Source organism: Panthera tigris, chromosome A2, assembly GCF_018350195.1.
Source record: "Panthera tigris isolate Pti1 chromosome A2, P.tigris_Pti1_mat1.1, whole genome shotgun sequence".
NCBI classification, from domain to species: Eukaryota; Metazoa; Chordata; class Mammalia; order Carnivora; family Felidae; genus Panthera; species Panthera tigris.
The window spans coordinates 118,206,122-118,229,184 of NC_056661.1; the positions used below are offsets into that span (position 1 = coordinate 118,206,122).

The 23,063-nt window shown below is 39.4% G+C and overlaps 1 protein-coding gene and 1 non-coding gene across 3 annotated transcripts in view; both read right to left on the reverse strand.

Annotated features, from left to right (window-relative positions):
• The window catches only part of HIBADH (3-hydroxyisobutyrate dehydrogenase), a 109,642-nt gene extending 87,052 nt beyond the window's left edge, over positions 1-22,590 (reverse strand). Inside the window, exons 1-3 of one of the 2 annotated variants that reach the window (XM_015535284.2) lie at positions 22,382-22,590; positions 10,188-10,348; positions 867-976 (exon numbers count right to left, since the gene is read on the reverse strand). In XM_015535284.2, coding sequence (XP_015390770.2) covers positions 867-976; positions 10,188-10,348; positions 22,382-22,472 — 362 coding nt within the window. In that variant the 5' untranslated portion in view covers positions 22,473-22,590. Of the gene's footprint in view, positions 1-866; positions 977-10,187; positions 10,349-21,117; positions 21,208-22,381 lie in introns of those variants that run through there. The other variant, XM_042968788.1, reaches the window with a different exon arrangement.
• On the reverse strand, positions 6,474-6,546 carry TRNAK-CUU. The gene has a single exon. It is a non-coding gene; the product is annotated as a tRNA-Lys (tRNA).
• Positions 22,591-23,063: the final 473 nt, after the last annotated feature.

Sequence of the window (23,063 nt, forward strand, 5' to 3'; positions counted from 1 at the left end):
AACATTTATCTTATCAGTTTTCTGTCTAATAGCCAAGTGTCTTTTGCTTGCAAGTTACAATTCAATTTCCAAAAACCTCAAATTTCACATATTACAGTTTCATGAAATTAAACACTTTCTTTTAGCCCTATGTATGTCTACAGGACCTACCAGTTTGTTCTCTCCTTGCTGAAATTCAACATCAAAACAAGTTAGAAACAGGAACCATAGAGACCAGCAAATTAAATAGGAAATTCAACCACTGTCATTCTAACACAACCACAAGGATTTGGCAATAGGCAGAAATTAACCAAAAGGTTCTCAAAGCCAGAGAAGCTAAGCACTGGCTAGAAAACTCTGACCCAAATTATATTTTATTTAAAGAGCTACTGCTAACCTTTAATTCCAACTTCTCAAAGTTCTTACTACAGATGTACTAACCCAGAGGACATACAATAACTTTTTATAATATAATAAAATGTTAAATAATAGTGTTCTTTCCAATGTTTGGTTTTATTTTTCATAGAAACCTTTTCCTGAATTTCTATAAACCATAAGAAAATTATGCTTGTAACATTTGTACAGTTTAAAATGCAAGCTTTAAAAGTCTCTTAAACATGTTAGCAATGAAAGCATATGTTTAATCCAAGAGTTAAGGAAAGAAACAGAAGCAAAAAAAAAAATTATTCCCAAAAGTCACATTCTTGCTTTCAGTGAAAAAAGAAACCCTTTACAATGAGAGAGAAACCACACCATTCACTTTTCAGAAACAAGAAAACAGTATAGAAAGTTTTAACGGACATCATTGTAATTTCCTAAAGTGTTAACAAATATGAAATTCATGAACTACGATAACAAGAAAATTTCCACAGTTGAGAGATACATACTTGAGAATTCCATTTGCTCCCGAATAAGCTTCTATTGCATTGATACTGGTGGGCAACATCGTAATAATTCTGTCAGCTTTTTCAGCTACATCTGCTGGGCAAGACACTACCTTTAAAAAAAATTACAAAGGCACATTATTTAACTTAAAACAGAGGCAGTTTCAAGAGCCCAAGTAGGATTCACTTTTTATGCATGCTGACAACAGTGACAGTGAATAAAACTAATTTATTTCCAAATGACAAAAAAAAAAAAGCTTACTGCCTAAAATAGAGAAGCTATTCCTTACACACATATAGATGCAGTTTCTATGGAATCAAATCTACTGTTTATTTTAAAAAGTGTGAAGTGAGTTGAGGGGGAAAGGGCAAAACCCAACAGTCCTGGGAACAGACGTACTTCTCATGGATTCCTCCAACTTGGATTCTCAAACAGCATACTTTTTGGTAGATGCTTTGACTAAGAAAAACATCCTAGTGCAAGGGGATGGTAGCTAAAGTATAGGCTTCACCGGTGATTTCATAGGCAGCAAAATCCCCCAGTAAAATTTCAAGTCCCGTTTACCACCATTCTCTAGTCTCCATTTTCAATGGGGGGAAAAAAAATGAAGCCTGTACAGAAAAGAAAAGGTCAGGACAAGGACACGAGCACTTAACTGTACCAGCTGTAAGTACCATCATAAAGGCTGAGCGTCCAAGCTACCAGGACACATGTGGAAACTACAGACACAAGACATACAAACGGGCATCAAGGTCCGCTCTCTCACTCCCGCCCTCATTTCTGCCTTATGATGACTACAAACATACCGTAAAGGAAGGTGACCGTCCATCCTCTGTACGTGTGCATGCACGCACAGATGTACACGCCCTCACCCACGTTCCCCCAAACCCTTGCACTCTCTCCCATGTGCACCCTGATACGCCTCGCCAGCCAGCTGGCAACCGAAGAGGTCAGAAGAGACTGGGAGTTCACTTCTTGAGTCAAACTCTCCTTTAACAGGAAGAATCCACCACCCCAATTGTGACAAAAGCTCCTCTAAAGGTTTTTCTCTCTTTAAAAAAAGACAAACGGCTACCAGGGGGATAACTGCAGATTTCTCTGTAGAATGGTGTACACATGTATTAAAAATGGACATATTTTCTGCTAGGAAACGTGAAGGAAACGTAAGCATCCTGGAAATGGGAATGCCTCTGTTTTGCGTATGGCAGAATTATACCTAATGCTTTCTTTTCGTCTTTGATGTGCAGTTGATGAGAGGGAAAGAATGGGAAGGCAGTGTGTGATTTCAATATTGTGAGCTAGAAGTGACCACAATCCAATTTTCCCTAGAAGACTATTAGCTCCTAAATCAAATTCTAGATGCAGTTTTAACATAATTTCCTAAGTCCTATTTTAAAATTGCAGGCGGTCAAGTATCCTAGCATTCTGTATATTAATATCAAATGGTAACATAAAATATCTCACACCCCAAGACAAAAAAACAGATATTCTCTCTCTTCCAGTGTTTCATTCTAAAGGCAATATGGCATTTTAGAGTCTACAGTGCAGCACATTCAACATGTACATTTTGATACCTCATCAGGATTTGCCCTAAAAGTTCTGAAAGAAAAATTTTTTTCCACGCAATTACGAAGAAATACTCCAGTTACGTAAAAACCTTTCCTACGCCCAAATGCTGAGATTCAAAACAAGGAGACTCTTTGCTGGCAAACGGTTCAAGTGTACTCAAGAAAAACAGCTCAGGAAGATGAGTATAAAAAAAGGAAAAGCTATAGGAGTCCTATTTCTCTACTCCTGGACTGCATCAAAAAGACAGGTTCCACAGACAGCCTCCTCTGTTCATCCCTCCTTAAATGAAGTAATACAAACAGTGCACGACGATGGCATACCTTTCAGTGGCCTTTCCTTCCATGATCAGCTCCAACTCTCTTGATCTTTCAGGGACTGCGGTAAGCCCTGAGGTCTAAGAGTCAATTTCAGACTCTCCCTTAGGAATTCGGTGAGTCTCTTCCATTGAAGGAAAGTCGATTTCACCTAGACAACTCCTTGAGAGGTGCCCTCAGGGACACCAACAATTAGTTCACAGATCTAAATGTACTTCACACCTCCAAGCTTCTCATACCCATGAACTGGCAGTGCCTATTCATGCAACTGCCAAGTGCATGGGGTGCCCAATCAGCCCCCTGCATCCCTAGCATCTGCTTCTTGGGATGCCTGGGTTGCCAGAGTACTGCTAACCCCTCAATTATATAGGAAAGTGGTGTCAAAGCTCACAGGTCCGGAAAAAACACACAATGATACTGATAGCTGGAATGTCACCACTGCACTGGCCACAACTGCTCCGTATCTAATGACTATCTACATTTGGTACATTATAACAGTCTCTAATTTGCACTACAGAAAGCGTGTTTATCAGACAGATAGACAGACATGTGTGTCCAGCTATTCAAATCATCTTGACTTCCACGTGATGTCTTCAAGCCTCTGAAATAATTGACAAAATTTGGCCATGACTCAAAAGCTGGGGGGCGGGCAGGGGGGACGACAAACCTTGTTGCCAGTCTGACACTAACCACAGAAGTCTTTAGGAGCCAAACTAATTAGAGTCCCTTCAATTACATTTACTAATTGAATGGATAAGCAAAGACAGCATGGATCACTGAAAGGAACACTAATTTGGGAAGCTAGAGACCCAAATTTAAATTTTTTTTAATGTTTATTATTTATTTGAGAGAGAGAGAGAGAGGGCGACAGAGGGGCAGAGAAAAAGGGAGACACAGAATCCAAGGCAGACTCTAGGCCCTGAGCTGTCAGCACAGAGCCTGACAAGGGGCTTGAACCCACCACCCGTGAGACCATGACCTGAGCCGATGTTGGATGCTTAACCGACTGAGCCACCCAGGCACCCCAAGAGACCCAGGTTTAGTTGCAGCTCAGCCACTAAGCCAATGTGTGACTTTGTGCAGATAACTTAACCTCTCTGGCTTCAGTTTCTGAATCTATAAGAATAGTGATTTGGGTTCTCTTTAAGGGTTTCTATCCCAGAGTAGAAAGGAAACTTAGGCAAAGAAATTTTCACAATTAGTAACCTTAGGTTCTTGGAAGGTATAGCCTCTGTGGGAGAGGTTGGATAGGCTGCATCTACAGTGGTCAGTACAAAGGTTCAGCATTATTAGCAAGATGCTTCTACACCTCCCTGTCTGACTCTGGGCCATGGCTCTGCCCTGCCATAACCATGTAGACAGATCTCTTGCTAATTCCAACTGCCTCACTCTTAAATTATTATGAATTAGGATGTCTCTATTTTTCCATTATCTCAATTTTAAGTATAGGAGAGTTGTTCCCATGTGTATCACAATATCTTTAGTCTTTAAGAATTTTTGTCGCCTGGGAATGCAAGCTGGTGCAGCCACTCTGGAAAACAGTATGGAAATACCCTACAACCCAGCAATTACACTACTAGGTATTTATCCAAGGGATACAGGGGTGCTGTTTCGAAGGGACACATGCACCCCAGTGCTTATAGCAGCACTTTCGACAATAGCCAAAGTATGGAAAGAGCCCAAATATCCACTGATGGATGAATGGATAAAGATAACATGGTATATATATATTCAATGGAGTATTGCTTGGCAATCAAAAAGAATGAAATTTGCCATTTGCAACTACATGGATGGAACCGGAAGGTATTATGCTAAGTGAAATTAGTCAGAGAAAGACAAATGTCATATGACTTCACTCACATGAGGACTTTAAGAGACAAAACAGATGAACATAAGGGAAGGAAAACAAAAATAATATAAAAACACGGAGGGGGACAAAACAGAAGAGACTCTTAAATATGGAGAACAAACAGAGGGTTACTGGAGGGGTTGTGGGAGAGGGGATGGGTTAAATGGGTAAGGGGCATTAAGGAATCTACTCCTGAAATCATTGTTGCACTATATGCTAACTAATTTGGGTGTAAATTTAAAAAATAAATCAATTAATTAAATTTTTAAAAATGTTTTTTAAAAAAGAATTTTTGTCACCTATTTCTCTGGATTTAGATTCATCTGTATGCCAGGACCCATCAATGGCATGTAATGGTATGTAATGCATAGAAGAAGGGATGAATTAAAGACAAAATCTGCTTTGCTGGGTTGGGGGAAGGAGGGAGGATGAAAGCATGTAGGCCCAGAGTAATCTAAAGGAACAGCACCTCCTTTTCACATAACCATCGGAAGCAGACAACCATTCACTCCGCGTTTTTTAATCTTTCCAAATAGAAAAGCATACTGTTACTTCAAAATTACACTACACTTGAAAAACTGACAAAAACAGTTTGTGCCTACATCTTGAAACATTTGGTCAACCATGATGGAGCCCACTCAGCAAGAGGCTTTTAAAGTTCTCATTTAACAAGAACCGAGTGGATGCCAGCTTACATCCCAAGAGAATTACTTAACCAAACATGCTCGGCCTTACAACCCAGGAATAACAAGATGAAGTGTCCAAGTTTTTAAAGAGAAAACAAAAGAAGAGACCATCTAATTAAGCCTCGTTCATCCAGCAGAAAACGCACACAGAAATGATATAAGTCCCAAGCCTTTTGGCATAGATCAGCAGCATCTCCAAGGAAATTCCTAGACAACAAAAATGAAAATGAAGCACAAGTCGTATGCCCTTGATGCTACTGCTTAAAAAGAGAAATCAGTATCTTTTGCAAAATAAAAGTGGGATGGAAGGAACAGACCAGAATATATCCTTAACCTGGGATGCTGTCAACTCACTTTATCTCCTAGTTCGGTTTGAATTTTTTCCATCATTCTTTCATTTAAAAATATGTCTCTAGCTCTCTTCCAAAGCACTCTGGACTCAGTGATGACACCAAAATGGTAGAGATATAACAACCACCATAACGACAGCAAAGACAGCACTTTCTATGTGTTAGGTTCTCCAGGACTAAAAAGGTAGTGTTATTATCCCCATTTTATAATATGAGGAAATTTAAGCAGAGAGAGGTTAAATAAATAATCTGTCCAAAGTCACACAGCCAGCATATAGTAGAGCCGAGATTTAAGCCCAGGCAAAGCTTAAACCCTCCAGGGTTTATATTTTTATATCACTGAATTCACAATTTATCAATTCATGATTTCTAACATACAAAAGCTTGATAACTACCATGGGTTACATTCTCATAAAAGATTCTAAAAGCTGAAATGATGCATCATTGTAGGTTAAACCTGAGTTTCCAACAGAAATAGGGATATGATAAAAGGATATTGAAAGAGGAATACCCACATTTTTATGGAAATGACCACAAATAACATATTTAACCAATTATAAATGCCCTTTCAAAATAGGTCAACCTTTTTTTATTTTATAATTTTTTTTTAATGTTTATTCATTTTTGAGAGACAGAGAGAGACAGAGCGTGAGTGGGGAAGGGGCAGAGAGAGAGGGAGACACAGAATCCGAAGCAGGCTCCAGGCTCTGAACTGACAGCACAGAGCCCGACGTGGGGCTCGAACTCATGAACCGTGAGATCATGACCTGAGCCAAAGTCGGACGCTCTACCGACTGAGCCACCCAGGCGCCCCAAACTTTTTTTATTTTAATGAACTCTGTGCCCAACGTGGGGCTTGAACTCATGACCCCAAGATCAAGAGTCTCATGCTCTACCGACTGAGCCAGCCAGGCACCCCTAGAATAGGTTAACATTTAAAGGCACAAATACATTGATTAAATACCATCAAACATGTCAAAGATTTTTATCATGTCAAGTCTTTATTTCCTTCATAACCCATCTAGGGTTCCTTCATAACCCTTCTACCACTAGCTAAGGCTTGAAGCAGGATCAGAACATTCTAAAGCATTTCTTCAGCTGATACAGCAGGTGTCCATCTTGCACCTTGAGGAGAGGGGTGAGCCGCTGAGCAAAGCAGAGACAAGAGGCAGACAGAAAGGAATCTGATTACACCTGTGCCCAAATTCGACTGTGCCTCGGACCACTCGCCCAACTCTAGGTTACATCAAATGCCAAATCCCCACTTTTTGCTTTTTAAAAAAGAAAAAGCACTTCTTCGAGGAAATGTCCAAAGATCGTTAGAACCAGCTGGTTGCTTTTTGATCCAGATATCTCTATTTTGGGACTTTCTCTCCCTGCAAATTTCCCACTGAAAGCACAGTCAACATTAGAAACCAATTAGCCAGTCTGTGCAATCTTTGTGGGGGGTGGGACGGAGGGGGGGGGGGCGTGGGGAGGACTTGTTTTCTTTGGCTGCCATTTTATCAGCTTCACCTGACACAGCAATATTGGGAGAAAGGCAGGGGACACGTGTTCTCAAAACGGAAGCATCAACACAAATAGGCTCTGAACTGTTGAACCATTAAACCTTCCGTTACACTGTTGTGCACGGCGGCAAGAAGTTTCAAGATTTTCACCTACATTTTTCCATCCCGTTCCAAATCTGGCCTTTGCTTTTTTAGCAGCAGAATGAAACTCATTTTTTCTTTTGCCCAACATTTTACAAATTTAAATATAGCTATGAAATAATAACACTGACACTTCAATATACCAGAACTTATTCGTTGATATTAACATTACCTTTCAAAGTAGTGCTCTTAGGAAATCACACTTGTTCAAAGGACACTGCCACCATTCAAAATGTTGTTTAGGCTGGCGGCACAAATCACTTACCAACAAATGTCTTCATTTTATTATGGCATGGTATTTTCCTCTCAGGCCCAAAGCTTTCTTAGCCTTTATCTTTCTCCTTTCATTCACCGAAGTTTCACATTCTCCTACCGTCCACTGCTCTTACAATCAACACTCAGAGGACCTCACAGAGCCAAGGTCTTAGGGGAACCTGAGATGTGAGGGAGAGAAGATGCGGGAACAGAGCATTCTCTCTTTCGGGCTGTTTCCTCAGTGTGAACCATCCACAGAACTTTTCCCACCGTGTGCCGGGGGCAGGGATGGGAGCTACAGACAAGAGGCTGAGGCAAGTCTTCACTCTTCACTAATCTGGGAGGAGTAGCTGCCCAGAATCCATCTTCTTTCCTTCCTCACACCCACTTATATATCTCAAGGAAGAGGGTGGGGGAAAGGAAAATCCAATGACTAGTCTCTGTCCTAGACCCTTCTCGTTTCTATTTAGGGATCTGAGAGATCCTGTCTCTGTGACTTTCATTTCAGTCTATGCCATTTCTGTTTGGAGGTAAGCAAAGATTATCTACAATATTTTTATAGTTCCTGTGTGAAATGAAAGGACTCTTAACAGTTAATTATTCGTTCCTCATCAAAAACTGCTTCAGTACTTTATTAAAGTCCAAACACAATTTTAAAGAAACTCCCTTGTCATATTATTTAGTCTTGCCACCTGAGACGCACCTAATACCCTGCCACATCCAACTCAACCTGTTTCATTCTCCACAGCACTATGTGCACGGCTAGAGTAGGTATTCGACCTGCATGTGCTGCCCTAAGGTAGAAATCTCTGGAAACCTAAAATTGCTCTGTGCATAAGCATTACATTTCTTAGCATTTCCATCAAGTCTATCATCCAGAAGTGAGCTGTTTAATTTTATTTTTCCTCTCACTGTTTTCTGTATCTCTCAGGAAATTTTTAGTATTCTCCCAATTCTGGGATTACACTCAGCCCTTAGTTACCACTCTACAACTTGTACAAGAATTTCCTTCATATCTCAAAAAACAAAACTCCAAATTCATGTTACTAATACATGATCTCCCGTCACGTGAGTTATTGATAAACTTTAACAAATCCAAATAAGACCTGACCAGTGGATGCTATCATCTAACAGGATATATTCTAGTCCAAATATTCTTGAAACGATAGCCTAAAAACAAAACACTAGAGGTCTGTCCTAACTCAGCTCTGTAATCCATTAGGGCACACAGTGTTTCTAGGTTGTCTCCTGGCTTATGGCCAATAACATATTTATTCATAAAGTCCTGCCATAAAATATTTATGAAGTACATTCACATATATTCTCTCCTTTAAGCCTCATACTCTAATGACATAGGTTGTCCACATTCCCATTTTACAGATGAGGAAATCAGCGGAGGTGAACTAACTTGCCCCCACTAAGACAGCAGGGAAGTATCTAAGCTGGGATTCAAACTAGGTTTCCTATCCCTAAGCCTATTTTTTCTTTATTGCGAAGTTATTTATTTTGTTTAAGTTTAGTCTCAAGTTACCTAACATACAGTATTATCCTGGCTTCAGGAGTAGATTCCCATGATTCGTCACTTGCATACAACACCAGTGTTCATCCCAAGTGCCCTCCTCAATGCCCATCCCCCATTTCCCCCTCCCCCCCAAACCCCACCCCCATCAACCCTCAGTTTGTTCTCTGTATTTATGAGTGTCTCATGTTTTGCCTCCCCCTCTGTTTTTCTCTCATTTTTCCTTCCCTTCCTGTATGGTCATTGTTAAGTTTCTCAAATTCCACATATAAGTGAAATCATATGATATCTTTCTCTGACTCATTTAGCTTTGCCTAATACCATCCAGTTCCATCCACGTTGTTGTAAATGACAAGATCTCATTCTTTTAAATCAATGACAAGTATTTCCATTGTGTATGTATATGTATATACACCACATCTTCTTTATCCATTCATCAGTTGATGGACATTTGGGCTTTTTCCATAATGTGGCTATTGATGATAACACCTAAGCCTATTCTTGTCCTAAGACAAATTGTGCCCTCAATAACATAGGAAGCTATTTCCACCAAACTATCTGGTTTCACAGCACAGTCCATAATGCTACTGAAAGAAAACTAACACATAGCCAAAGCAAGCCCCTTTGACCTAACCTGGGAACCACTCCAAGTCACCTGCCCAAGAATAGATCCCCCTCAATCTTTGTTGCACACTTCGATGTTGGATCAAAGTTAACAACAATATACATATACATATACATATACATATACATATATATATATACATATAACAACAAATACATAATACGTATAAAATCAACAGTGAAATAGGTTTACAATTCCATTGGGTATACTCCTAAGTTGTCACTTATTGAAACATACATTTATTTTTAATTTTTATTTATTTTTTTAATGTTTATTTATTTTTGAGAGAGACAGAGTGCAAGTGGGGGAGGGGCAGAGAGAGCGGGAGACACAGAATCCCAAGCAGGCTCCAGGCTCTGAGCTGTCAGCACAGAGCCTGACGTGGGGCTCAAACCCACGAACCATGAGACCATGACCTGAGCCAAAGGTGGACCCCCAACCAAGCTATCCAGGCACCCCTATTTTTAAACATTAAAATCTAGAACAAATATAAAGAAAAGGCCTTACCTGTTCACCTGCATCTTGAAACTCTTTGCATGCATCAGGGAACACATCATAAATAATGAGTGGATAGCCATGTTTCATGAGATTTTTTGCCATTGGATTCCCCATGTTGCCCAGTCCAATGAATCCAACTGGAGTCTTAGATGCCATTGACCTAGAACACACTGATTTCAATAAATTACTTTCAACAGAGGCAGTGACATTTTTTTATTGTAAACACTCATTCCATATCAGAAAGTCAATTGTTGTTTTTATTTTGTTTTAATGTTTTTTTATTTTTTTAAGGTTTATTTATTTTTGAAAGAGAGAGAGGGGGGCAGAGTGAGAGCTGGAGATGGGCAGAGGGAGAGACATAGAACCAAAGCAGGCTCCAGGCTCTGAGCTGTTAGCACAGAGCCTGACACAGGGCTTGAACTCACGAACTGTGAGATCATGACCTGAGCCGAAGTCAGATGCTTAACCGACTGAGCCAACCGCCCCTATATGTTTTCTATTAAAAAAATTTTTTTTGTTAAATGCTAGTTTTAAACTAATGATCTAATCACATTTAAAGACATCAACCATGGGGGCCGCCTGGGCGGCTCAGTCAGTTAAGTATCTGACTCTTGATCTCCATTCAGGTCGTGATCTCATGGTTTGAGAGTTTGAGCCCCACAAGGGGCTCTGCACTGATAATGTGGAGCTTGCTTGGGATTCTCTCTCTCTCTCCTTCTCTCTCTGCCCCTCCCCTGCTTCCTCTCTCTCTCAAAATAAATAAATAAACTTTAAAAAATAAAGATATCAACCATGTACGGACACACTTCTTATTTAGTTCTGCAGGAAACAACTACATAGTTTCAAGCACTCTCTCCTGCTTTCTACCTCTATAACATCCCTTTATCATTTTTAACAATAAATTTTAAAAGGTTATCATTTCTAAAATGTTAAGTACTTTAACTATTACATGAAGTATTCTAGATTCCCCATATCTATATTATCTCCTTTAAATGTGTATGAAACACTGAAGATATTCAATAAAACATCTATCTTGGACAAGGTCCAAGAATGGAAAAGTTTTTTACCTTCCTACACCCACATTGATGGAAACCACCCCCTCCAATGGTATTTTAAGAATCTTAGTAAAATGTTAAACCCAGGAGAATGTATTTCAACTAAGTCACCAGTTTATGAATTGGGTTCCAGGAAAGAAGACAGGGATGCTTCCATGGGCCTTAAATGGCAAGGGTAACAGTTTCAGTGGCTGGGGTTAACAACTCCATGCACTTTCAGAGGAGTGGCATTTCCATTTATAGGAAAAAAAAATTGTTTTTAAAGAGCTGCATGCAAGTTTTGTTTCAGTTGATTTTTTTTTCACAAAAGGCCTTTTGAAACCATACTGGGGCACACAATTCAAAGTAATGCCTTTTGAAAGAGAGAGCAAAGGGACTTTGCATTGCCATGAAAATAACCTTAGACACTCTTTCTTCATTTCTAGATTTAGGACTCCACTCAACAAATATTTACTGCATGAAATACTATGATAGAGTTCAAAGATAGACAGAAGCGAGACACATACAGTCCTTGCCCTCGAAAAGCTCCCAGACTACTGAGAGAAAAAATAACTCCACTCGCCCTTTCCCTGGTCATTCCCAGCTTTATTTCTGCTGTCTCCCAAAGACTCCCATGATAAAACTGTGTAGCGTACCAACTAATCACTGTCACCCTTTCAGTTCCAGGTCCTCTCAACTGATGAATCCCTGCTCTTCCTTCAATTTAATCTAAATGCAATTAGCCTGACTGAAAGCAAACTATTTGAAGCCCTAAAGCTTAAGAAATAGAGGTCTTCCAGGGCACCTAGCTGGGTCAGCTGGTGGAGAGTGTGACTCTGGATCTGGATCTTGTGAGTTCAAGCCCCACATTGTAGAGATTACTTAAAAATAAAATCTTTAACAAAAAGAAAAGAAAAAGAAATAGAGGTCTTCTTGGGTTAGAAGCTTATTTAATTCCTACACTTGATGATTGACTCTAACATTTCCATTAAATATGGGCATTATTCTTGTGCAACATCACCTTAGCAGTGCTAAGTTTAACACTGTGGGTATAATAGGAGTCCTGTGTCTGACTTTCTGGTTCACCAGGGGTTCAATGACAGAGAAATGACACCTAATTGAAATTTTATTTTGATATTAAATAGATGAGAAGTATACTTTGTATGAGAACTCTAACACTGATAACTAATAATGCTAATAACTATTGTGCCAGACAATGGTATTAAGCTTAGAAAGGTGTAATTTAACTAAAAACATTAGAAATTAGGAAGACTGTGATTTGTAGACAGTCCATTTAACAGGCACCTCACTCTAGGTCAAACAATAAGTATGGCAGAACCACAATTCATTCACACACTCAACAAATATGAAGCAACTCTCCGATGAACCATGCCAGATGCCACAGGAGACACAATGACATACAGTCCTTGCTTTCAACAAGCTTAAAATCCAAAAGGAAATAAACTACGTACATGAACACTAATACAAGAAAGTCAAGGATGAAGTATAAAAAACAGTGCTGACATAATGGAGAATTCATCTGGTTGGCACTTAAAGACAGCAGTTGACCTGAGTATTTTAGGATTTCAAATGGAAAGGAGAGTAGGAAGGAAGGGAACTCCATATAAAAAAGGAACATGAGTATATGCAAGGAAATAGGAAAGCCAAGAAAAAAAATTAGTAACAGTAAACATGAATATTCTTGGCAATTTGATTCCTTTCCAGATACTAAGCACTTTATAAATAGCACTGTCATCATATCTTATCATTATGCCTTTCAGTTGAAAGCCGTGACACTTAGTGAATTTAAATAAAATGCCCAAGACCTTACTAAACTGCAATGCCAAGACTCAAATCCAGTCAAGTCTCACTCTAAGTTCTTCACTTTTAACCACTGTATGACACTGCCCTCCATTCTTCCTAGAGGATGCACAAAGAAACAAAACAACAAAAATTAAGATTGAAACAAACAATGCAACCATCATGTGGAAAGCTGGGAAGCATGCTAAACAATCTGACTATATTTTGTAAGCAAGAAGCAGTGCCACAGGCAGCAATCTCTTTGACACTGTCGGCCTTAGCAACATTTTTCTAGATATGTCTCCTCAAGGGTAACAATAGCAAAAATAAACTATTGGGACTAATACAAAGACTACCATAAATATAATAGTAATACTACTATAGGTCTGTCTTTGTCCGTTTGAGCTGCTATAACAAATATACCATAGACTGAATGGCTTAAACAACTAACATTTACTTCTCACAGTTCTGGAAGCCAGAACATCCAAGATCAATGTGGCAACAGATCCAGTGTCTGGAGAGAGCCCACTTCCTGGCTTGTATATGGCCATCTTCTTATATCCTCAAATGGTACAGAGCATAGAGTGAGAGGATGAGCTCTATTGCCTCTAAGGATACTAATCCCATTCGTTAGGTCTCCACCCTTAGAACCGAATTACTTCCCAAAGGTCCCAAATCCTAATACCATCACATGGGGGATTAGGATTTCAACATATAAGGGGGGGGGGGGGGCAAACATTGAGTTCATAAATAAGGTCAGAGTTAATAAAAGATGGTGGCCATAGAAAAGACAGAAATGAGAAATATTTCAAGATGTTTCAAAGAAGTAAAAGGACACAGCAGTAGATTGGATTATGGACTAAAATAAGGAAAAGATCAAAGGTGACAGCAAGAAAATAATGCTATCAATAACCTAAGTGGAGAAATCGAAAAAGGACCATCTCCATTTTAATTAAAGTAACTTGTGAATTGTCAATGAGCTGAAAGATGTCCCACAGACTTAGAAATATTATAACTAATTATAATCATCTCAGAGATAGAATGAGAAAGAGACATATTTGGTAACAATCTGCTTTAAGGTGAGAACTGAAATCATGGCAGTTGATAAAACTGCCAAATGAGAGTAGAATTAAAGAGACTGAAGAACAGGGGAGCCTGCATGGCTCAGTTGGTTAAGCGTGTGACTCTTGGTTTCAGCTCAGGTCATGATCTCATGGTCATGAGATCGAGCCCCATGTCAGGGCTCTGAGCTCACAGTGTGGAGCCTGCCTGGGATGTGTATATATACGTGTGTATATGTATGTATGTGTGCGTGTATGTGTGTGTACATATATATATATATATATATATATATATATATATATATGAATGTCAACATTTAGAAGTCAAAAAGAAACCAACCCTGAACTGACAAAGATATTAAAATTAGAGGACAAGAATATTAAAAGTTGTAAGAACTGTAGTTCATATATTCTAAAAGTAGAGATAGGAAGATACAAAAAGACCCAAAATTGAATTTTGCAAGATGAAAATGACCATGTGTAAGATGAAAATGATTGGGGCGCCTGGGTGGCTCAGTCAATTAAGCGTCCAACTTCAGCTCAGGTCATGATCTCACGGTTCAGGATTTCAAGCTCCACAACGGGCTCTGTGCTGACAGCTCAGAGCCTGGAGCCTGCTTCAGATTCTGTGTCTCCCTCTCTGTCTGCCCCTCCCCGACTCGCACTCTATTCCTCTCTCTCAAAAATAAATATTTAAAAATTTTTTTTTAATTTTTAAATGTCCAAATTTTATGAAAACTATAAATCTTCACCACAAAATTCAGCAGGTTCAATGAACCCCAACAGAAGAAACTTAAACACAACTATACCAAGATACATCATAATCTAAATGTTCAAAAGCAGCCGGAGGAAAAGATATTATATACAGAGGAACAAAGATAAGGCAGATTTCTTGTCAGAAACAAAGCAAGTGAGAACACAGTACAGCATCATCTTTAAAGTACTGAAACAACTGTCAAGGTAGGAATCTATATCCAGTGAAAATACGTAACTACAAGTATTTGCGTATGTAAAGGGACAGGAGGAAATTTGGAAGAGTGTCGACTATGTTCACTATCTTGATTGAGGTGATGATTTCACAGGTAAATACATATGTCAAAACTCATCAAATTGTGTACTTTAAATATGTACAGTTTATTATAAGTCAACTATATTACAATAAAGCTGTTTTTTTAAGTTTGTTTTTATTTATTTTGAGACTGAGAGAGAAAGCATGAGAAGGAGAGGGGCAGAAAGAGAGGGAGGACAGAATCCAAAGCACACTCCATGCTCAGCACAGAGCCTGCCACAGCTTGATCCCACGACCATGAGATCATGACCAGTGCCAATATCAAGAGGCAGACACTTAACTGACTGAGCCACCCAAGTGCCCTGCAATAAAGCTGTTTTTAAAAAATCAACATGTTTACAGAACAAACAAGACAATTCTCAAATAAAAGATATTAAAGTGATACATCAACCAAATGCAATGGGTGAAGTTTGAACGGATCATGATTTGGAAAAAAAAAGAAAAGAAAAGCTATAAAAGTACTCTTCTTAAGAAAATTATGGAATTTTAAATACGAACTGGATATAAAAGCATGTCATGGAAATGCTAATTATCTTCAGTGATAGTTTCGTTATGGAGAAGACCGTCCTTATTCTACGGAGATTCACCCTGCATTATTTAGGTTGAAGTATCATGATATCTGCATTTTACTTTTAAATGATACAGGCAGGATATGAATATATTTGGAAAAAAATAAAGCAAATATGGCAAAATGGTAGCAATTGTTGACTCTAACCAAAGAGTACATAGATATACATGGTATTATTCTTTGAATACTTTTGCTTGAAACTTTTCATAATAAAACAAAGGGGAAAAAAACTTAGCATATCTATATGGAAAAAATACCACAAACATGACAAAATAGAAATAACTAGGAAAAACACTTGCAACACAAAATAGAAATAGCATTACTTTAGTTTATATGCAAGCAGCTCTTTAAAATCTAGAAGAAAATATGAATAATCCATTTTTAAAGTAGACAAAAATCACAAAATAACAACAAAATATGTAGATGACAAAATTTTAAAAGTACACTCAATTCTGTCATAACTGGAACAGTATAAAACAAAGCAATGTAATACTGTTTTTCACTTATCAGATGAACAAATTTCTTTCTCTGGTAAGACTACTAGCAAGGAAGGACTGAAGAAAACATGCACACACACTGCAGAATTACATATGAGGTTAGCTTGCTGGATGGCAATTTGAAAAAAATGATCTACAACTGAATTTTATTATGAAATTGAAATTTAAAATGCATGTACTCTGTCGGGCTCTGTGCTGACAGCTCAGAGCCTGGAGTCTGCTTCGGATTCTGTGTCTCCCTCTCTCTCTGCCCCTCCCCTGCTCATGCTCTGTCTCTCTCTCTCTCTCAAAAATAAATAAACATTAAAAAAAATGTTTTAAAAAGAAAAAAAACAAAATGCACGTACTCTGACGCAGTAATTCCATGTCTAGGAATTTATGCTATACTGAGGGCTCAGCACAGTTTTTCTTAAAGGATCAGGTAAAAATTCAGCTTTCTGGGCCAAGAGGCCTATGTCACAGCTATTCAACTCATCCACTCTAGTTTTAAAGCAGCCAGAGACAAGCTATAAACAAATGATTGTGCTTGTATTCCAATACAATTTTATTCACAAAAACAGGGGCCCGGCTATAGGCCATAATTTGCTGACTCATACTACATATAAACTCTGAACACAAAAATGTATTTTATCATAGTATTATTTGTAACAGCAGAAAAACTGTAAACTAAAAACACATTAACAGGACACTTAATTCATAAAAACCAAATATACATTAAGAGGACGCTTGCTAATCCACAGAAAATCGATACAATGACAGATTATACAGATGTTCAAAAGAATGTGTTATCTAAAAGTATAATGAAAAATTCTCCAGGATAGGTCATTTAGTCAAAAAAAGATAAAGAGCATTATACATAATAACATGCCATGTACAAGGAGAGAAAAGAATACATATGTATTAACTTTTACTAAATTTCTGTAAGAGTATGTAAGAGACAGTAGTTACATCTAGAGAGGTAGAATGATGGGTCAGAGTTAGAGAAAAGACTATTTTTTACAATCTTTTGAGTTTTTACCATGTGCATATAACTTTTGTAGCTACTTTTATAATAAAGTAAAATAGATGAATTGGCATATAATGAGTGTTTAATAATGTTATATTAGTGAATGACTAGAGAGAGGTTTCATCAAATGGGCATATGGGGATAAAAGTCAGTTCTGAAGTAATTACAACATAAAGATGGTGATAAAGTAGATCCAGCAAAGATAATGTGTTGCAGCAACCATTAAACATTGCAGGTTGACTCTCTAACATCCCTTCCTCCCAGACCCAGGGTCAAGTTCCAAATAACCAAAGCCAATCATGGGATATCTAGGTGGCTCAATCAGGTAAGAATCCCAGCTTCAACTCAGGTCATGATCTTGTGGTGTGTGAGTTCAAGCCCTGCATCAGGCTCGCACTGGCAGTGTGGAGCCTGCTTTGGGTTCTCTCTCTCTCAAAATAAATAAATAAGCTTAAAAAAAAAAATAACTAAACCAATCATTGTGATGCCATCTCTCTACATCTGACTGGTTCCACAGACTGACAGCCCTGAATAAAATATTTGGAAATGCTGTAAGTAATCTGAATATGGAAGAGAGAATGAACTAGAAATTAGCAAAAGGATTGTATCTAATCAGCAAATTTCTGTGACTATCGGTAACACTACTTAAGTGGCAGCCAAGAAGAACACAGGTCACAGACAACAGAAGTTAGCCAGAATAAGAGCAGGAGGTGGAGAAAAAATAATACCCAGAATGCTGTTAAAGGCATTGCTGAAATCCCTGATTATAAATAAGTCTGAAGTGTCAGCTGGATAGAGACAAACCTAGAGAGGAACTTAACGAAACAAGGGAGCAGAAAAGTGTCTATGTATTTGGGGGAAGAAAAGGGGGTCACAGGACCAAGTGTAAGGATGATGATATACAGCATGTTGGTTAACAGAATGGGGGGGGGGCGGATATTAACCAGAAGACTAGTTCAACTTTTGAAATATTGACAGTATAGCAATGTCTAGCAATGATATTTTGGATGAGCTGAAGTAGAGTGTTGATGTAAGTTGTTCAAGTCAAGGCCCAGCTATGGCCTCAGTTGTTCTCTTCATTTCACCTTTGCTTGGAGCAAAGACAGAAAAGGAGAGTATAATTATATGATTTAATGTCAAAAGAGAAGAGAGTATTTACTGATCCTATTTAAGAACTCTGAATTTAGAAGACCTAGGTTCCTATCTAGGCAAGGTCACTTCTTAGATGTATGGCCCTTGAACTGACAAGTTACTTAACTTCTCTAACCATTAAGTTTTATCAACAAGAGTAACTAGTTCAGGTTACCTGAAGATACTTAAGGACTGCTTGAGATAATACATGTAAAGCGTCAAATGGTGACTGGCACATGAGAGTCAATAAGTATTTGTTACTTTCACTATCCAGTAGTCAAGCAGCAGCACTGGGGTACAAGTCCTAGGCCAAATTCCCATTTTGCCTAGCAGGTAAGGAGGGCCAGAGTGTTAGAAAAAGGGATAGAGAATATTTTAGGGGATGCTCTCTATCTAAAGGAAGAAGCTCTTAGTTAAGATGAAGCATCAGGAGTGCTCAGACAATATTTATATATGCTTCCGGGGTGCTTGGACAGCTCAGTTGGTTAAGCACCTGATTCTTAATTTCAACTCAGGACATGATCTCACAGTTCAAGGGATCAAGCCCTATATCGGGCTCTGCGCTGACAGCACAGAGCCTGTTTGGGATTCTCTCTCTCCCTCACTTTCTGATCCATGCCCGCTCACGTGTGTGTGTGTGTATGTGTGTGTGCTCTCTCTCTCTCTCTCAAAAGAAATAAACTTTTTTGTTAAAAAAAGAATATGCTCCCAAAAAGGTAGAAATTCAAATAAGTGTAATAGAATTATTACCCTAAAAGCTTTCAAACTTAAATAATATATCTTCCTTTAAATAAGCCACACACATCAATGTGTAGAAACAGCAGAATTAGACCAAAGCTATAATCGGGCTGGCAGAAAATCAGTCAACACAATACACAGGTGACATTGGCTGAATGATAAAGAAACCAGCTACAAAATTTGGCAACATTAGTTTCTAAATCCACAGATACAAATTTATAGGTTATGTTCTTTTTCTCCAGTGAGACAGGGGCAAAGCTATCCATGTCTTGGTAACATTCAGTACTACCAAAAACCAGGCTACTCTAAATTTGAAAATGCAAAAATTGAAGAAAACTGGAAAATATGAAAAGTATCATGGTAAGGGGAAGAGCTTACCTGACTACACAAAAATAACCACTATTAGCATTTTGCGCAGCCCTTCCAGTCTTTTAAGTGCAATTCCTCATTATATTGTGAGATTATATGGTATACACGACTTTGTATCCTACTTTATCACATGATATTATGTCAGAACTATATTATTTGCTTTAATACCATTACCAAACTAAGGGTGGTGACTTACTCTACAAAGACCTTTATCATTTCAGTCAAGACATTTTAGAAATACATATCCTCCCTACATAATCTCACCAGCCTAAGGTCAACTTTCGGTCCAAGGACAACACGGAGCTTTTCAGAGTGTCGTGTACGACCCTAGAGGTTTAAGGGAAAAATGCCACATTTTTCATTTATAGTATGTGTTCCTTTGAAAATAGAGAATATTTTGAAATTGAAAACCGAAAATAGATTTCATACATACAAAAAAGAGCCAGTAATTTTAAAAAATTATTCCCATTTCTGCACACGATGCTGGTTAATTTTCCCATTCCACCTTTGGTTAGTTAGGTGGTCATTTTAAGATGACCTGATACAAATTATTTTTCCATGTACATGCTGATGAGTCACAATAAATACAAAGGACCTATAACTGGTAGGGTTTTTTTAAATTTTTTTTAACGTTTATTTATTATTGAGAGACAGAGAGAGACAGACCGTGAGCAGGGGCGGGGCAAAGAGAGGGAGACACAGAATCCGAAGCAGGCTCCAGGCTCTGAGCCGTCAGCACAGAGCCCAACATGGGGCTCGAAGTAACAAACCGCGAGATCATGACCTGAGCACAAGTCAGACGCTTAACTGAGCCACCCAGGTGCCCCCCAAAACAAAACTTTTTAATAAATGGTGATAAAATAGTAATATATGTACGGCTTAATATTTCTTTTATTTTTCCTTTTTGATGCTTTAAACATTTTAAAATTAAGATATGCTATTAATCGGGAACATTTAGGTCTTTTTTTTTTTCTTTTTTTAGTAAATAAATTGTATGGATCTTTCCAATGGTATCATCCATGATATAACCATCCTAAACATAATATGGAAACAAATATCCCACATAATTCAGAACACTAAATAATGTTACTATTTGAACATGTTCTTTTTCTTTATGTCCCTAGACTCTAAATTTGCACGTAAAACTTTAAAAAAAAAAATTTAAGACTTCAATTTCAAAAAAAAATTAACATAAAAGTAAATTTAGGAAAGTTAACAGAAACATTTGAAACAATTCCACTGAGTAAAAACAATTGTTGAAGTTTTAAGTCATCACGAAAAAATGAAATATTTAAAATTTATCATAAATCTATATTCATACACCTTTGGGTCAAAGAACCTAAAGAACAAGATTATATGCCTAGCCAGCATTGTGAAGTAGACCCATCTAGTTTAGAGGCAAGTATGACAGTTTTAGGCCTCCGGCCCTTTTGAAAGAACTTTCATAACTCTAAAGGGTACATCAAAGGTTCATTAAAATATCATTAGAACACCTTGTAAAACCACTAAACAGCACATATGTCTTCCCTGGCTAATCAAAACTGAAAGAATAGCACATTCATGTGAAAACTGGTGCTACATTTAGTACTGTGGAGAAGTGACTAATACATATACTTTTTAAGTATCTCCAAAGTGGGAGGCATATTTTTTGTAGCTCAATACATACATGTTAGCTCAAACAGTGGTTCCACTCAAGTTTAGCAGATTCTGTGAGTTTGTATCTTGTTACGGTGATTCTGTATCAGACATCTGTTCTCTTGAATCACATGGAGCCTGCCTGTCTCAAGCCAGATAGGAAATTCACTGTTCTTAGGTTTTACCCAGCGGGAGGAAGGGGAGCTATTAAGAACTAAGTTCCCAGCCTGCTACAGTTTTAAGTGATCAGAAAAAATTAATACCAAGGCTTAAAAAAAAAAAAAAAAAAACCTGGGTATGAAACTGCTCAACAATGCATTATTAAAACTCTCAAACTCTTACCGAAAGCAGGAATTGAAAGAACTATTACTGCCACTATTACAATGGCAGTATCCCCACAAATCAACCAATTTTTCAATTAGTAGAACTGTGTAGTAGAAATGCAGGAATGAGGAAGAATGAAGAAGAATCAAGAACTACTTTCTAAATCCTGCTGCGATGCCCTAATTCATTCCAGCTCTTCACCAGAAAACTGACAAAAGATTAGATCTCTGAGGATCTAAAACCTGCCTCTTCCTAAGCCGATGATTAGCTGTCATAACTTAAAATGGTATGCGGGGGAAGGAACAGAATAGCTTCAGGCCACAATTTTGAGGACGCTGAAAAGTGTCTTGGTTAATAATTTGACAGCAGTGCAAAGAAAGGGCGGCAGGGGCGGCCCGCCTTGCTAATCAAAAGTGACTTAAAACTTTACTGGACTTGTCACCTGGTTTGTAAACACAACCACTTGTGTAAGACCATCCTACGCGATTAAGGTGGTTAAACAAAAATCAAGCCCCGATGCCAAAGGTTCGCCTGCCAGGGTGCACCCTGGGGGGGGCGGGGGGGGGGGAGTTGAAAGGTCAACGGGAGCTGTAAGCCCAGGAGTCGCAGGGGTAGATGGCCGGTCGCCCTTGGGGTTGGGCCCTCCAATTGTCCTCGGATTCCTAACTCCAAAAAGCACGCCCCGGAGCCAAATTCTCCTCCCTTACCCCCACCTCTTCCCACCCCTTAAGTCTCGAAAAAAAGACGCTGAACGCCATTCATCTGGATCCCGGGTGGGGGTAGTGGGGACGAAGCACTAGCTGTGCGAGAGGTAGCCGCAGAAGAGGCCAGGCCTTGGGACCTGCCAAAATTGGGGGTTTTAAGCCCGGATCCAACCGCAGCGCCTCCCGTGAAAACACCTCTTCTGCCGTCAGGGAGCGAGAAGCGGGCAGCCAGAGGAGGGACTGGGGGAGAAGGCGCGAGGTCCTTACCCACTGCAAGGTTGGCCACTGCCGGACGCTGCCGGCGGCTCCAAAACCGGAGGCCGGAGGCGGCTCCACGGAGCCGTAAGGAGGCTGCCATGCTGCCCGGCCCCCCGCCTCCCCGCGGTGACCTCCGCGGCTCCCGGCTCGCCCACTGATTGCGAGTGTGCGCGGCGGAGCGGGCGGGATCCGCCGCGGCGTGGGGCCGCGCGCGCACGCGCTCTGCAGTTCGGGGTCGGCACCCACCCGCGAGGGGAGGAGCGCGACGCCGAGAGGCGCGGCCCGGCGAGCCAGGGGTCGTCAATCCGCTTATGAACAGGGGGCCAGACCAATCAGATTCTCAGGTCCCCTCACTTCGCTAACCACCAATAGGAAGGCTTTTCGAGCCCCACCCACATCAAGGGCCTGGCCCCGCCCCCTAGCTCCTCCTTCCTCTACAGACAGCGGGCGCGAGTCTCCTTGTTTATCAAAACGCAGCGGGTGTGTGAGAGGCGGTGGCTGCTGCTCGCTGCAGCCTCCAACGAGCTCTTGACCTCGCAGAACCGCCCCTCGGAGGGTGTAACGGCGTGTGTTGCTTCCACTGAGACGGAGACGAAATTTTAGTTCGCAGCTGCTGCAATTTTTAGGCAAGAGCAGAAATTCCTAGCTTTTCTTAAAGTATAGGGACCCATGTTTAACTTCAGTAATTTGC